The sequence below is a fragment of the Pinus tabuliformis genome, chromosome 4_2, assembly GCF_031772625.1.
Source record: "Pinus tabuliformis cultivar Carrire ecotype Pingquan chromosome 4_2, CPIR1, whole genome shotgun sequence".
NCBI classification, from domain to species: domain Eukaryota; kingdom Viridiplantae; phylum Streptophyta; class Pinopsida; order Pinales; family Pinaceae; genus Pinus; species Pinus tabuliformis.
Genome location: NC_142304.1, coordinates 958,271,704 through 958,288,905, shown reverse-complemented (window position 1 = coordinate 958,288,905; position 17,202 = coordinate 958,271,704). Strand labels below are relative to the sequence as shown.

The 17,202-nt window shown below is 30.8% G+C and overlaps 1 protein-coding gene across 1 annotated transcript; it reads right to left on the bottom strand.

Moving 5' to 3' along the window:
- Positions 1–12,842: 12,842 nt before the first annotated feature.
- Positions 12,843–15,972, bottom strand: LOC149172830 (indole-3-acetate O-methyltransferase 1-like). The gene is made up of 4 exons (XM_089427809.1): positions 15,746–15,972; positions 14,362–14,805; positions 13,965–14,243; positions 12,843–13,339 (listed from the first exon to the last, which is right to left on the bottom strand). Exons 1-4 carry the CDS (start codon positions 15,830–15,832, stop codon positions 12,965–12,967), a joined length of 1,185 nt encoding a protein of 394 aa, XP_089283935.1. The 5' UTR covers positions 15,833–15,972; the 3' UTR covers positions 12,843–12,964.
- Positions 15,973–17,202: the final 1,230 nt, after the last annotated feature.

Below are 17,202 nucleotides of genomic sequence, written 5' to 3'. Positions count from 1 at the left end.
TATTTTACTTCATTTATGTTCAATTATTCAATGTTGCGATATTTAACAATGTGCAATATCATAAACAATAGTCATAAAAAACAGTATATATGGGAGGGGTGACCTCCCAAAGTAGTTCACCCTAGTCCTTTATTATACTTCAAATACAGTTTACAACAAATTTGCAAAGGGTCTAATGATGCCCAAAGTCATGCGATGCCCAAGTACAAAAAGTGGTAGTTGTTGGCCCAAGCCAACGGAGTTGCCCAAAAATACCAAGTCCATAAGTAGGTTGTGTGCAAACTAAAGTTGACACCTTTCCCTATAGAAAAACAAGAATAAGCTCCCCCAATACTTGAGAAATCCATCCCTCAATCGTGCCAATGACTTGCCTTAACTTTGTTTTCAACTCTGCATTGTGCACCATGTTGACCTGTGATATCACAAACTTTCACATTTCTGTGATATCACAAACTTTCCCTTTTCTATGATCTACTACTACAAATCATGTTCCCTTCTAACTATAATTTATCGAATTGATACCATAATACAATTAACTTAGCATCCAATTATGCACATAGTCATACCAATGAACTCCTTAAAGCTAATATAGTGTATATCATACACAACTAACGATAGTAGTTTATAAGCTCTAATAATTTCCTCTAAAAGTTGAAGCACCACATCAATACTTATAACCATTATATCATTTTAATCACCTAGGCAAAAACAATAAAAGTTTTTTATTAGTTTTGTTGTATGAAAATTTCAAGCAAGACAAAATAACTAAATCTTATAGATAGATTGGCTACCTAGAAATTACTTGGGCGAGAAACATGTTCCTTCCAATTGTGAACTTAGTCCTCCATTTCTCCCCTAATCCAAAGAAACGAGGTTTCCATGGGAATCAACCCTCCTTATTCTTCATGGTATCCTTTATGATTTTTCTTCCCAACAATTTTTTCTTGGTAGCATCCAACCTTTTTCGGTCTACCAATCCAACTGCCTAGGCGTTCTTTCCTTAACTTTTTCGATTTTTCATTCCCTTTTAGTTTAATTCTGTCTTTCTCTCCCAAGAGAGTTTATTCCACACTTAGTGTTTTTCTCCAACTAAGTGATTTAAGAGATCCTTCTCCCAAATCATATTAAATCTTGTTGATCAACTCCTAGGGATTTTTAAGAGTTATTTAAGGGAAGATTTATTTTGATCTCATCCATCAATAATGGTTTTCATATCTTGAAAAGAATCTCTTAACTCTCATGTTTCTTCCCAAGTAATTTCATTTTTTTCATTAATAAAAATTTATTCCTTACATCATCATATTTTATTGTTCACATTCATTCAAATCCAACATGGATTTCTAGTCATTAAATCTAAAAATAATTCAATCTAAAAACATAAATATATTTACATAAAAATAAGAAGTATCACAAATATAAACATTTCTAGTCATTAAATCTAAAAATAATTCAATCTAAAAACATAAATATATTTACATAAAAATAAGAAGTATCACAAATATAAACATTTTTGTTTATCCCTTATTCGTACGAGGCCTTAACATGGCCCACCATTTACAATTTGGTGAAGTGTATTACAATTAATATCACAAATACTCTAAATTATAGATGGAATATAATATAATATAAATAGGCAAAATAATATATTTTGAAAATAAATATAAAATCTAACAATAATTAACTTAAATAATTAATAATATTTTAATATTTATTTATGAAAATTTTAATAAAAATGTAGAAATAATGTATTGAAACTTTATTTTAATTGTCTTAAAAATATGTGAAAATTGAGAATGTAATTGAAGGAAAAAGTAATCATGTGAAAATGTATTTTAAATTCAGAACAAGACAATATACTCATCCTTTTATTAAATCCTTTTTTGAGTGGGATTTTAATAAGTAAAAAAATTATTATAATTTTTAATATACAAGTAAAAAACCTAATTAAAAAAGAAAACACGTTTTGCGTTTTTTATGTTTTATATATTTTAATAAATTTTATCTCAAACATAGAAAATGTCTCCATAAACATGTTTATTCTTTATTTAGTTTTTGAAAAGGTTATAACAAACTAAAATTTAAATATTATTGGAAAGGTTATAACAATTACATTAAAAAAATGAAAAATAATTAATTTAAAAAAAAAAATTATTATCAAGAAATCATATTTTACTCTAATTTTTTATCATTATTTTTATATTGGAACAAATCTTCACTAATGCAAAACCAAACTTATAGGTGGGAAGATTATATATCTATATATATATAATCATTTTTATCACATGAAGATTGGAGTAATTTTTTAGCTACTTTAAAATGAATTATTTACAAATATATGAAGGAAATCCAGAAGAATTAAAATATTATATTTTTATTTTTTATTTAAAAAATAAAAGTAGAAATAATGAGTAAAAGACTACAGAGTAGCTAATATATACTATTTAATTTAAATATAGATTAATTAAATAAGAAATAATAAATACAAAAATTTCATCACAAAAATAAAGCAAGAATGTATCCTTAAATGCCATCACCAAAAATTAAGAAATAATATTAACTAATATTTGTTATATTAATATACATATATCTATGTGTGTATGTTTTATTTTTATTAATATATATAATGTTTTATAATTAAATCTATTAAAATATATTTTTGATATAATAATAAGTCATTTTAAATTGAAAATATTGTGAAAAATTATAATTCATGAAGAAAAAACTATAAAAAAAAAAAACTAAAAAAAAAAATAGTAACTAATAGAAATAGAAGTTAGTAAACAACCCAGACCTCAATCAATCATCTTACAAATAAATAAATTTAGATAATAATAAAAAATAACAAAAATTGAATTCCTAATGCTAAACTATGAATAAGAATTATAAATTAGAAGTTACTAAACAACTCATAATAATACCTCAACCAATCATCTTACAAACAAATAAATTTAAATAATAATAAAAGATAACAAAAATTGAATTCGTAATGTTATACTATGCATAAGAATCATAAATTTTTGGTCAAAGTCAAAGCAATACCGAGTCAAATGTGTTATACCATACATACGACATGTACAATAAAGTATATATATATATATATATATATAGAGAGAGAGAGAGAGAGACCACAAGAACTAAACTATTAGTATTTGAAATTTGGATTTCTTAGTTTTTATGGATTTCACATTACTTTAATCATCAATTGAGCTACCACGAATTTTAAAATAATCTATTTATCTATCTATCTATATATATATATATATATATATATATATATATATATATTCCTCGAAAATTTAAGTTTTAAGTATATGATTATGGTTAAATATTTAATCTATAAAAATTAAAATAAAAAAACACCCTACATAATATTAAAAGTATTATCACATTAAAAACCTTTGATACAATAAAGAGTTAGACCATAAAAAGAAAAATAACATATTCGAAGAAATGGTCCATTCAACTTTAAAAAAATAAAAACTAAAATATTTTTCTATTTTAACGAGCAGAAGAAAACAATTTATAAAAAGATTGATAAAAGTAATTAAAACAACACAATTACTGAAATACAATTATATTAAGTACAAATGGTGCATGTGTAAACACACTCACACACAGGTTTACATTCAGATTACTCTATTAAATAGAGTTTATGAGATCCAACTTATTCCCAAATTAGATAGAGAGGTTGATAGAATTTCTCAACCATCACAAACCAACTTCTTAAATATGGAATGTAAGCATTAACTCCAACATCCCCCCTTCATGATTACATTACATAAAAATAACAAAATAATCAAGCTTATCAGTAGATGCTCCATCAAGTTGCCTCATAACCCTCGGAAAGGTGTAGTTGCCAAGTTGGATTCCCGAGTTCCCTTCTCAACTCCCGAATCAAGGACCTCCCGAAGTCAATTACTGGACAACATCCCAATCTGTCGCATAACCTCATTAGGAAACCACTTCCACGTCTAACACTAATGAGGGATCCTTCCCTAGATCCGCAACTGCCATACTATCTGGACAACCATCCATATTGAGCCTTATTGCTACTTGATCTTTAAATACTGGCATCAGACACATAGTTGAGCTGTTGGTTATTTTAAAAGAGTTTAATAGGTTCACTCTCTTCATCATCAGAATTCCATTGGTATTCATCTATGGTTATATTTGCTGATTATTTCCCTTTTAACACATCACTAGCACAACTTCTGCAATTCCACGCTGTATGCCCAATTTTCTTACAATAGTAGCATTCAATGTCACCTTTGTTTGAATTTTTCTTTCTCATCCTTGACTTTGTCCACAAGGCATTTCTACATGACAGTTCTCTTCGGCATTCTCTGGTTTTAGTCGCTTTTCCTCCCCGAGAAGTGCTGCAATTGTCTCTTGCAATGTTTGTGTAGATATTTGACTCAAAGTAAAAACAACATTACTATAACTTGAAGGAAAACTATTTAATAATACAGCTTTAGCATCTTCATCCTCCACCTTAGTCCCAGCTTCACCTAATTGTCTTAAAAGAGACATTAAATTATTTATATGACTGGACATAGATGTCTCCTCATTCATTTTCAGACTAAATAATTGCAGCTTTAGGGAAAATTTTGCATTTGTAGATTTTACACCAAACAATTGAGCCAAATGTTCCCATATTTCCTTTGATGTTTTAGTAAGATCTACATGATGTAATTGCGAATCAGAAAGAGCAAGTCCAATAATGGACTTAGCTTTGTCATCTCTATTTTTCCATTCAAATAATTCTTTCGCATCTGTAGGTGCTCCTTCTGAACCATTCACTATTCCCCACAAGTTTTTATTCATTAATTGCAGTTGTATTTTTACTTTCCATGAGGGAAAATTCAAACCACTGAATTTGTCTAACACCATAAACTCCATGATAAAAGAGAATACCTTTTTTTTTAGTCAAGATGTTGAAGGCCAAAACCAGCTCCGCTCAGGAGATCGCTGACGTTTGATGAGATCGCTGAAATAGTAATCGGATATGAAGGAATCAGCGTCGCAGGCTGAAATAGTAATGAGATATGAAGGAATCAGCGTTGCAAGCTGAAATAGTAACAGCAGTGGAGCGTTCTCACAATCTGGCATGGTGGCAATATCTTATCATCTTCATTATTGTGTAGGCCCTGGTCTTTCTCATCTTCAAGCAATCATCGCCCATATTCTCCGGGATGAAGGGTTATAATTCACGCAGGAGGAGTGTACCTGGACTTTCTCGAGTCTTCTCTGATTGGAATCGGAGGCAAAACAGAGGAACGCCTAGTTTCAAACGCCACAGACGGACTTAACAATTTCTATGAGCAGAACATTTTGACCGACGCCCCCTCGGGTCTCAGAGTGTCATACCGGGTGATTATGATGATTTGTTTCCTGACACATTTAAATCCGAGACGCCATTATCATTGTCAAAACTGCGGCATCGATGATCGGTACGATTCGCGGTACTGTTAGATCTGTATACGTGCTTCAAGAAGATCACTCTATGAACGCCCGCCGTTTTAAATCTCAGTACTCGAGAGGTCATAATGTTAGCGTGATTCCCACAAGAGATTTTACGCTACCGAGAACACCCGTCGCTCTGATACCATGATAAAAGTAGCTAAAACAACACAATTACAGAAATACAATTATATTAAGTACAAATGGTGCATGTGTAAACACACTCACACACACAGGTTTACATTCAGATTACTCTATTAAATAGAGTTTCTGAGATCCAACTTATTCCCAAATTAGATAGAGAGGTTGAGAGAATTTCTCAACCATCACAAACCAACTTCTTAAATATGAAATGTAAGCATTAACTCCAACAAAGATAAACCAAGTCCACGCACATCTTGAATAAAACCAACATTGGACAAATCCAAAATATTGTAAATTTTGTAAATCTATTATCTTTATTACACTAAAATTATTGAAGACCAAATTCACTTTCTTCTCGAATTTAGTGAATACACTCCAATTAAAATTTAATTTCAAATACCTCTAACAAAGATCGTTGACTTCCCTAACCTTCTAAACGACTAACGTTTTTAAATTCAATAAACTATTTGTAATTTAAACCAATGTTAATAATATATATTTTTCTTCAAACACCCAAATTATATCAAATAAATCCTTTTTAGAACGATGCAACTTCTAAGTCACATGTTTCATCGAAATATAAGGTTGATTTTTTTATAGGCTTTGTCTCTCCATGGACTATAGCACCTCTCTCGTACTCAAAGTCTTTTAACTATTGATTATTTTCCTGAGTTTTTATATTTTTAACCAAAGTTTAAGTTTAAATGATAAGTATTTATATTTTTATAAATTTATAAATTACTTTTTAATTTTTTAAAATATTATTTTTATTTTTTATTGCTTGAGTGAGATTTGATGGGACATAATTTTTTTGGTAAAGACTTTTTTTTTTTCACTATCACTTCTTAACAAATAATTTTAAAATATATAAAAGAGACTAATTATTTGAGTAGCTATTGCATCAATAAGTTTTCTGACACTGTTATTTCTTTGTTCAAAGATGTGTAGGTCACTTACATAATTGCGACGGTGTTAGCAATTATTATTTTGTTTTTTGGAGAAAGGGTTTGCAGAAAATGAATGAGAAAGGGTGTGTGAGAAATTTGAGAGAAGAGACTATATCAAGTCAAGTGTTCTTCCTGCACATTTTACATAAGCCTATTTAACACTCAAGAGGATGTTCTCAAAGAATATTACACTTTAAATTAAGATCATATTATGAATTATAGAAATGTGCTTACATTATTGGGTGGAGGTGCGGAACAAGTAACATTGATACATTATGTAGAGTGTTTAAAGAGTCCAAAGAGGCCAAAATTGACAAGGTTTTGGGTACATTACCTATGCAAGGAAGGATAGGGGGCTAGTTTCATTAATTCAGTGTACAAAGAAAGGGTGTATAGAACATGCGAGAGAAAGGGTGCGAGGGATGTGCGGGAGAAAAGACTATATCTAGTCCAACTTTCTTCCTCCACATTCCGCATAACACTAATTTAACATTGTAAGAGAAATTTACTTATCAAGAGAAAGCGCTAAAAGACTATCATGTTTTAAATTAGATCATATTATGAAATATACTAATCTTCTTATATTTTTGTGTAAAGGTGAAGAACAAGTAACATTATTATATTGTACGAAGTGCCTAAATATTATATGGATGCTTAATATAGTTGTATGTTTTCTTTGATCTATATAAATCAACTGGATAGAAAAAATTCGAAGGATATGGGGCATGTTCTTGAGTGGCCAAACTTTTTTCAGTTTTCTCGAAACACAATTAATTAATTAATATCCATATGGATAATTAATTAATACTAATAGTAGATTTTAAACATACAGGGCAAGTCGTGGAGTGGAAAGACTTTCAAAGGAGGAAGTACTTGTCGAGAAATATTTGGGATACATTGAAGGAAGAATATTGAAAAAATTATATTTGCTATTGCTTGTGAGGAGTGGAACAATGGTTCTTTTATATGTAATTTTAAGCAAAATTATGTGAAATGTATTTTTTTGTTGAAGAATAGTTGTGCGAGGGAACATAAACATTGTGTTGTAATGTTTCATAGGTTTGTATATATTTTCGTATGAGTTTATTTATACAACTTACATATCACAAAGTATATAAAATGTATAACAAAAGAAACATAGAGTTGTATAATGTAATAATATCAAATTCTCTTAGCAAAGTTATCATTATCTTTAACTGTGTTTATTTTAATTGTTTTCATTTTCCCATATTTCATATTAAATTGATATTTGAAAGCTACTTCTGCATATTTTTTCCCAATTTCTCCACACATCCTCTCGGATGCACTTCCTCTACAACCTTTCTCTTTCCTTTGCATATCACAAAACTGACACATTAAAAAAAAATAATGTAACATTGGTATCTCTCATTTTTGTTTGTAGATTTTGGACAATTTGATCTAAATTAAAACGTACACCAATCATTGTCAAATATTATTAAACACATTTTTTATTTTCTAGAGATGTTAAACAAGTATCAAGACTACATATAATCTTTATTCACTCTGCACAATGTATCAACATTATTTTCTCTGCACTTCCACACAATAATATAAACACATTAATATAAGTTGCTCGGCACAAGGAAAGCTTTGGAGAATGAAATATTGAATATGGCCAAATCAAATTTAACTTTAACATTATGACCAAATCAAATTTATTTAGTAATACATTTTATTAATCTAAATTAGTCTTTGCAATTAGTTTAGTTGTACAGGTGTACATTTTTTTCTTAAAGAAAACAATAATTTAAAGAACTTCTTCTAGACTCTATCTATATCTATTCCCTCAGCACATATATAAAATGTTTTCAAAGATTCAAATATTTATTTAGTAATTAAATATTTAACTTATCAAAGGGTAAGTTGTGAATAAACATTGTTTTTATGATCATAAGCATACGATGAAAATTGAGAACCTCTATTGCAGGAGCCTATTTCATTATGCAAATATTTCCTTATGCGGAGCTTACAATAAAATATTTCATTGTGGAGGAAGTTTCTTTTGCATAGTGAAAGCTCCGCACAAGGAAATCTTTGTGCAATGAAACAATGACTATGACCAAAATAAATTTAATTTTAGCTTTATGAAAAAATAAAATTCATTTAATGGTAATTTTTTATCATTATCACTTTCTTCATGGTGGAAGTGTGTTAATTATCCATCATTTTGTTGTGTTTTTTAATTAGTCCCTGCCTCAATATGAACTATAGAACTTGCATGGTGGTCAAAGTCTGTTGATTATCAATTATTTTTCACTACATTTTTTGTATGTGCAGGTCAATGTCCCTTGACTATCGATCATTTATATTGATGTATAAATCATAGTTTCAGTAAAACATCAGATATTCATATTTTCTTGTAAATTTTCTTTACATTAATATATCATCTCAATTGGCGAAGTTAGCTAGGGCTATGGATTGTTTGCCTCTTAAAGGGTTTTATCCACATAAAAATATTTGTTTGACGGTCTCTCATATCGATGTGTTATTGATAATTGAAAGTGTTCCTCTTGTGTATTATTTCATGATTGCATTGTGAAACTCATCTTGAAATTATCTTTGCTTATTTTATGGTATTATGTCTACTTGTAAGTATTTTAATGGGAGAAATTGGTTGTCGAACCAAGACTGAAATTAAGCTTACAAAAGAAAGATGCAAATAGTTATGTGTAGTTATAAATAAAACATTTTTCTGAATTGGAAATAATATGGAAACTACATGTGACTAATTAACTACATTGTTTTCAAATAACTATTAAGTAATTGGAGTCTTAGTTAGTGAACACATTAACATTACAATTTTTACAGTTATAACTTCCATTATCTCCTAAGATTCCAAGAGGAATAGCCACCACTAGAGAGTAAACATAGATGGATTTTAGTTCTCTTTTAGGTGGGTTGATACTTGTAACACTACCATAGAGAAACATTGGTTCAGGGGAGAAAAGGAAAATAATCTTATGTTAAAAATAAATAAAAAAATGCTTAGGTACAAAAGGAAGAAGAGGGAAGCCATTAAAAAGAGGGAAGGATGTTGCTAGATTCTACATGGGGAAAGACGAAATTAACTTGAATGTTGAAAATTTGTTTTCAATAAAGGGTCTGATACTTCAAGGGGGTGTGGGGGGTTTTTTCTACATTTCACAGGTTGGGAGGAGCATGTTTATTCCTACTTTATTTCTAGTACTAATATAAGTAGAAAGTTCTATTGTATTTGTTGTTTATCATAAATGTTTTATGGAGAGTATTAACTAGTGAAAAACAATATATGGTTGTAAAAGGAACAAATAATAATGTATTCAATAAATACATAATAGAAACAAATATCTAGTACACAATAGAAATTTATAGTAACTTTTATGGGGTTGGATGGAAAAATGAACAAGTAAAAAGTATAAATATGTTCTTGTCTTTTACTAGATGATGCAAATTTAATCTTCTCATGACATGATGAACATGGTGAGATTATTTACTAAGTAAAGGCTAACATCCTCTAGTTGAATGCTTAATGACAATAATTTCTATTTCTATTTTTTTTTTTATTTTAAGCATTGTCGATTTGAATAGAGTAACTATTTAAATTCTAAAATACTCCTAGAAATAAATTATAGAACTTGTAATGTATAATGTAATATATGATTATCCATATGATCAAAGAATTCATAGAGGAAAATATGAGCAAGATTTAAATGAGAAATTTAGTAGAAAGGAATCACTTAGGAAGAAATTTGAGACATTAACTGTAAGGAAGCCTTTAGGCGCTAAAGTGGAGAGGTAAGAATGCAATCGAAACATTCTTTTTACATACTCTAGGTTGAAAGGTCATACAAAAATAGATTATAAAGTAAAAAAATTACAAGGAGTAAGATACATATGGAAATAACATATTCAGATTAGTTAAGTGAAGAAAGGTACATCAACTTTGTAAATATATTTACTAATGGTTTAAAAAACCTAGATAATCAAAAAGAGTTACAAATCATTCTATAAAAGAATAACTCTAAAATGGGTCCGCCTGACTAAGACTTTGGAGTTAGTTAATACAAATTGTTTGACAAACTATTTAATAAATTCTAAAATAAATTATTAATATAAAAGGATTAATTAAGGTTGAATATGCTAAAATAGTTTTAATAGAATAGTGATGGCCATCTATGCTCGGTCTCTAACTCCATATGAGAAAACCCTACATAAAAATGGAGGAGTTAAAGAGACTTCATACCTAGAAAGGTAAATAATTTCTCTAAGGACATAATAATGTTGACATATCCATGAGATGGGTTGAAGAACTAACCCATAATATAGCAGGGAGGGAGAGAAATTGGTACATTAAGATATTTGTACCAAGAAGGTCATAGATTCAAATCTTACACTTGAACAATGAAACCCTGATACTATTATTGACAAATATGGGTTACAAGAGGGTATGTTTTAGAATAACTTTACAATAACCCAATCTCTCTCAAAATAATAAATATCCTTCAAAACATCCTTCTATAATACCTTGAAGGTTCTACATCACTGGGGAAATCATTAGTTACTAAAATAATTACAAAAACCAAGTAATAATTAGAAGTGAATCCTTAACTCAAGACCTAATGACCAATTTATAGTTAACACCCAAGAAACCCTTGGCAACATAATAAATACACTAATCTTCAAGGAAAAATATATTACCTGATGTATGTTGTTCACAAAGCTACCAGAGAATTGGGTTGGAAGCCAAAAGATACTAAGAAGCAGAATGCCTTTTTTGGAGGATAACTCCGGACGAGTGCTACAAAGTTTTTGGACCATAGAGAAAGGGCGAATGCGAGATGAGAGGTTTAGGAGGGTAGTCATCTCGAGCTATGAATTTGTCAAACCCCATCATTGTTCAATCATTTTAGATCATTTCGTTCATCCATGTGTTACCTCATCACATGGAGCAGTCAGAGCCTTGGTTACAAATGCAACATTTAGGGAGAAGGGGACCTACATCTCATATATTCCATGAGTGTTGTGAAGTACTAGTTTAAATAATAAAGACTTAAACAAGAATATAGAAAGTAATCAATCTAGAGTAGAATAACATGTATCGTTCAAATGACTACACGGTTGGGATCTAACATAAGCCTATTTAGGTGATGGTTGACCTGAGTTCATGTCCAACTCATTAATATCAATAAGGAAAATTTTATCAACATGCACAAGCATGATAGCACAATGGTTACATAGCACTCATAAGTCGCATTAAGGAATCTTGACATCAAGAACTTGAATCTCTCTCACCCAAATTTTAGATTTATATAATTATTAATTTTTGAGAGAAAAACTATAAGATCATGTTAGAAACAATATCATGAAAATTTAATATAACTTGAAAATGGTGATCAACACACATAAAAAAACATATAAAAATTGATAAATAAATTTAGATCTTTCTTTTCTCACATATATGATTATAAAAACCTATCTTTCTTATTTCTATTATTTTTTTAAGCAATAACATCCATAAAACCCGTTCATAAATTTATACTTTTTTTTTTATTTTGAAATGTATTTTATCTTGATTAATATTTTTATTTCTTTTTCTCAATAATATTAATATAATTTTAATACATCAATCAAATGAGCTCAAAAGAATGCATCTTCGTTAGAAAAATCATTGAATTAATTTTCTTTTTCTTTAACAATAAAATAAAAAACATTTGAGATGGTTAAGATTTTAATATCATTTGAGATGGTTATGCTTTTAATATTTAACATCTGTTTCAGACAATATATTAACCGTTTGACATGTAACAAACTCACTCCACCTGTAAAAGCTTTGAAAAAAGTGAAAAACCCTTCCTGAATTTCAGAGGATTCCACATTGCATAATCATATTAATATACCAAATATAATAGTTATCCATGTTAACATAATGATCTAAATGGTAGTGGTCTAAATAAGAGTAATGAATCATAATACTATGGGCACATTATAATAGGGATCTAAATATATTATTTAATCATATAACGAGTACACCTTATCTTGAAACAAATATAATGTGCTGCATGTGCATTTTTCCTTTTATTAGTCCTCTCCACATTTTTTTTCTTTTATTAGTCCTCTCCACATTTTTTTTCTTTTATTAGTCATCTCCACATTTTACTATAGTTATTTTTATTGTTTAATTAAAATAATTTTATAATTTATAATTTAAACTAAGATACTTTAATGGTGGGGGACGAGATAAGAAAAATCATTGCTTCCAAAAACTTTAATACTTGCAATAATTGTGCTCAAAATGTTGATGATGAAACTATCAGAAATGAAAAAAGTGTTACAATTATATATACAATCATGAAGTTTCAGTATCAAAGCGAAATTTCATGGTATCACAGCAAAGTGAGTATGCATTAATAATCTTACTGTGGGGTTTTCTTATTTCGAATAAGCACCGCAAGTAACTGTGTTAGGTTTTCCATTTGTGTAATCAATTCGTGACTCTTTTCAGCTCCTCTTTTCTCGACACTCTGAAACAATTTGTCTGTCATTTCTGCTCCGATATGGGCTTCAGTCATAGTCTCCAATCCATTTCTATACTGCATCGAGAGCTGTCTTCCTAATAAGCCGCGGTCTTCGCTCTTGTACTCGACCGTGCCAGCAGCTTGTCCTCTCAAGACTTCGCATCTCTGTAAAGTGAACGATCCTGCGGTTTCCACTGTAGTCTTGAATTCTTCGATAGTTGGAGAGAAGAAAGGCAAATTGAATGAGTGCAATTTTTCCTCGTGAAGTAAGCCCTGCCAAGCATCAATCATATTTGTGAGACTAATTCAAAATTTCGTTGTAAGGGCTGACATAATTTCGCTTTTTTTGTTTTTTCAAATTTTGATGTGTTGTTAATTAAAATTTGTTTTTAATTTCATATTCAACCAATTTATTTTTTGATTTCATATATGGATTCAGTTAAGGTATATGGATTCAGTTAAGGTTGTGAAGAATTCGTAACTCAAACCTGAGATTCCAATAAATCTTCACCTACCAAATTAGACTGGAAAATACTTTAAAATAAATCTTCGCCTACCAAATTAGACTGGAAAATACTTTAAAAAAGCACTCCAAACCCTATAATATATAGACTATTCACGTCAAAATGGCAATGGCAAGATTCAAATCAAATGGGTAAGATGTCAATTTTTGAGAGATTAAAATCTATAAGATTACGGTGAAATTCAAAGTCCAATGTCACCGTTAAATATCCTTTTATAATCCTTTTATTTACGAAATAATATCTTCTTTTGTACTTCCATGTCGTGTTAAAACCAAAGTTGGCCTACCGTCAGAAGTCATATCCACAGAAGATTGGGTTTGCTTGCTCATTTATTTTAGGGAAACAGCAAACAAGAAACGAGCCATCCCATTTACCTCAGTTATGAGATCTCTGAAAGCAGCTGCCAACAGCTGCCCACAGAAACTGAGCAAGCTCCCTTGTTCCCTCGGATCAGACGAAATTCGACATGGAAGAATCAGAAACATAACTCCGCCTTCAATCATTTCTTGGGCTCTAGCTCTCAGAAATGCATTGAGGTCGGATTTGAATTGCTCGAGATAAGCCTCTGCAACTGCATATGATCCTTTCCTCGCAATGAAGGTCTCCCACTTGTTATATGATTTGGAAGTCTTATCTCTAATTGCATCAGGAATCTGATTACAAGTCGATAGTTCAAACTGATCACTTCAAGTCAAGATAGAATATCAGAGAAAAATGCAGTATTTCATACATAAAAAGAATCATTATATACTGGAGGTACATATACTGTACCTTGGATAACCAATGTAAGGCACATGAAGAGTGTACAAAGTGCAAGCTATCTCTTGGAAAAAGGCGTCTGTAAAAGGATCCAGGAACCCCTGCATAGAAATAAGGTGCTGAACCTTGATCTGAACCTTCAACTGTTCCCCCCATGGTCACTGTTGTATTATTAGAAATACCCGTACAAGTAGACTGAGGAGTTAGTCTGCCGAAGAGCGAGTTGAAATCATTAGAAGGTAGATCGTTAAAATATACTTGGAATTCTGGAGGAGGAAGTGATTCAAAGATCGTATACTTTCGCTTGGCAGCTTCCAAAATGGTTTCTATTGCCAATATTGAGCTGTGAGAGGAAGCACAGCCAAGGTCTGCAACGCAGAATGTTTTGCATGATTGTGTCTTCATATTGATGACTGTCTCTTCAAGCACAGGACTGACCGAACGAATAAGATTTGTCTGTTCAGTTATCATCGCACAGAAAAGTACTTCACTCCATTAGAACGTATGCCAAACTACAAGTCTTGAGGCAGTGATTTTAAAAACCTTTTTCTCTGGTTACAAGGGAAGTATCTACTCTTTGTTAATTTTTTTCTGCTTGGTTTGAAGAACGGAGATTTAAACTTGAATTCCTATTTTATATAATATTTATATCACGAACATTGCTCATTGAAATACACCAAGTAGGCTATTCCGTATTGAGTTTTATTACCAAAAATTGTATATATAGATTTATCACAGCACTAATTGTGTAATTTATGGTCATGCTATATCCACTTCCTTCGGAAGAAGGCAATACCTATTGGAACGTCGACACAGCACTAATTGTGTAATTTATGGTCATGCTATATCCACTTCCTTCGGAAGAAGGCAATACCTATTGGAACGTCGACTTGGATTTTGAGGAATGGAACTTGGGTCAAATCTTTACACAAAAAACTATTATGCATTAGTAAAAGCGTATATGTATATGTATATGTATATACTTTTTTTCTAAGGAAAGAAAACAGGTTTTTCTTTTTTTAGACGTTAAAATGGATTTAGGAAAATGGAGTTTGAACCAAATCATAAATAATTGATTACGGAAAATTTATTAGAATAAATACAACGATCATTCCACCGAATATAAATAAAATGGTCATAAAACGGGTGCAACTGACCGAGGTGGCAACTGGGTATGCTGAAAATCTAAGAAGAAATTAGATACATTCAGAATAACCGTAAACCTTTTACAGATTGATAAAGCTATAGATGAGAAGATTAGTTGACAGATGAGAAGACAGTAGATACATATAATAAATTTGACAAACCAAAATAAAGGCAAGGTATGAAACATCATTCACATCATAAAAAAATTATATCCAGAAAAATGTGATGACTGTAACTCATCGATAATAACCTGAACAGAGCAGTTCCGTGCATAGCTTAATTCATCATCTCCTCCTTTCATTCGCAGAATTGATTCCAACGGCTTCCCGGCTGCCATTGCAGGAGAACAATATCACAGCTACCAACTCAGAACTGATTCAATGAATGACTCTCGAAGAGAAATGCGCCTGCCCTCAATTTATATGTGTCGAGGAGGGTACAATTCCTGCTTATTCCTATTTCAGCAGAACAGTGTCATCGCTGTTACATTGCACATGAATATTACTCACTTTATTTCTACATTGGTCGGCAAAGCCCACCGTTCTGAATTATTTCAAAACTTTCTTGAGCCGGTGTAGAATGTAGTAGAACTACTCAAGAAGTTGCAGACACGAAACAACTTTGACTAAAAGTGGAATCCATGTTTGGAGTTTTTGATCGACTGTCTTACCTTTTATTTTTTATCAGCACTCACACTGAGTGTCATTTTTCTGATCATTTTCAATGACCCGGCACGTAAAGCTGCATTAATAATTTGAGCCTGACAATGTTAAAATATGCCCGGGCCCATGATAGTCACGAGAGAAACTACAGTCCCTCGATAGTTTTCCCAAAGTCGTCCTTGAGAGTTGACTTATGATATATAGGGATTAAAAAATGATGAACGGCTGCCTTCCCTAGCAAATAGAATATGGGAAAGAGAAGTGGTCGACGACTTAGGAATCACAACTTTTAATTCTCGAATCACGCGAAGGAACGAAAAGAGTCCGGTCTCAATCACCTTTATGTTTAATTTTTATAATTTCGAGAAGAAGAAAAACATACCTTTGCCTGCAGCGAGGGTTTAATATATTGAACATGGGTGGAAATCCGAAGAGGCAACTTACTTTGCGTGGGCAGAATAAATATATTTATTATATACTTGCAACCTTACTGTTTGAGAAAACATTAAAGCTCAATTCCATTGGAAAATGCACTAGAAGATTCCCACTATCATATTTAAATACTGACATAATTGCAGAAATCAAGCATTTCTGCTAGCTTTTGAGTCACAATTAGATAAAGGCGAGGATATGCATGCTTTTCTTTCCAAATAAACTAAAGCAGAAGGACGGGCATGACCAAACTAACTCTCTGTAATCATCTATATTTCCGTTAAAGGATTCTTAACTGAACTAAAGGGAAAATCATGCTCCCCACATGATATTGTGGGCGCGCATCCTGAAAGCGTAAGTTGTGGGCCAACAAATAGCGTTGGAGTATTGAAATGTTGACAAAGGAGCATTGTCCATATATGTTAATTTCAAATTCGTCGAATCCAATCAAAGCGCTTTTGTTCTTTCAAACGTTATTTAAATGTGCACAAATAAGTAAAAGAATTATAAAATCTTAATTTCATAATCCAAGAATCCCAAAAAAGCGTTTGGTGTATCCCAGTCGACATACACGAAGCATTTAATAATGTATAAACATAAATAAAATAATAAA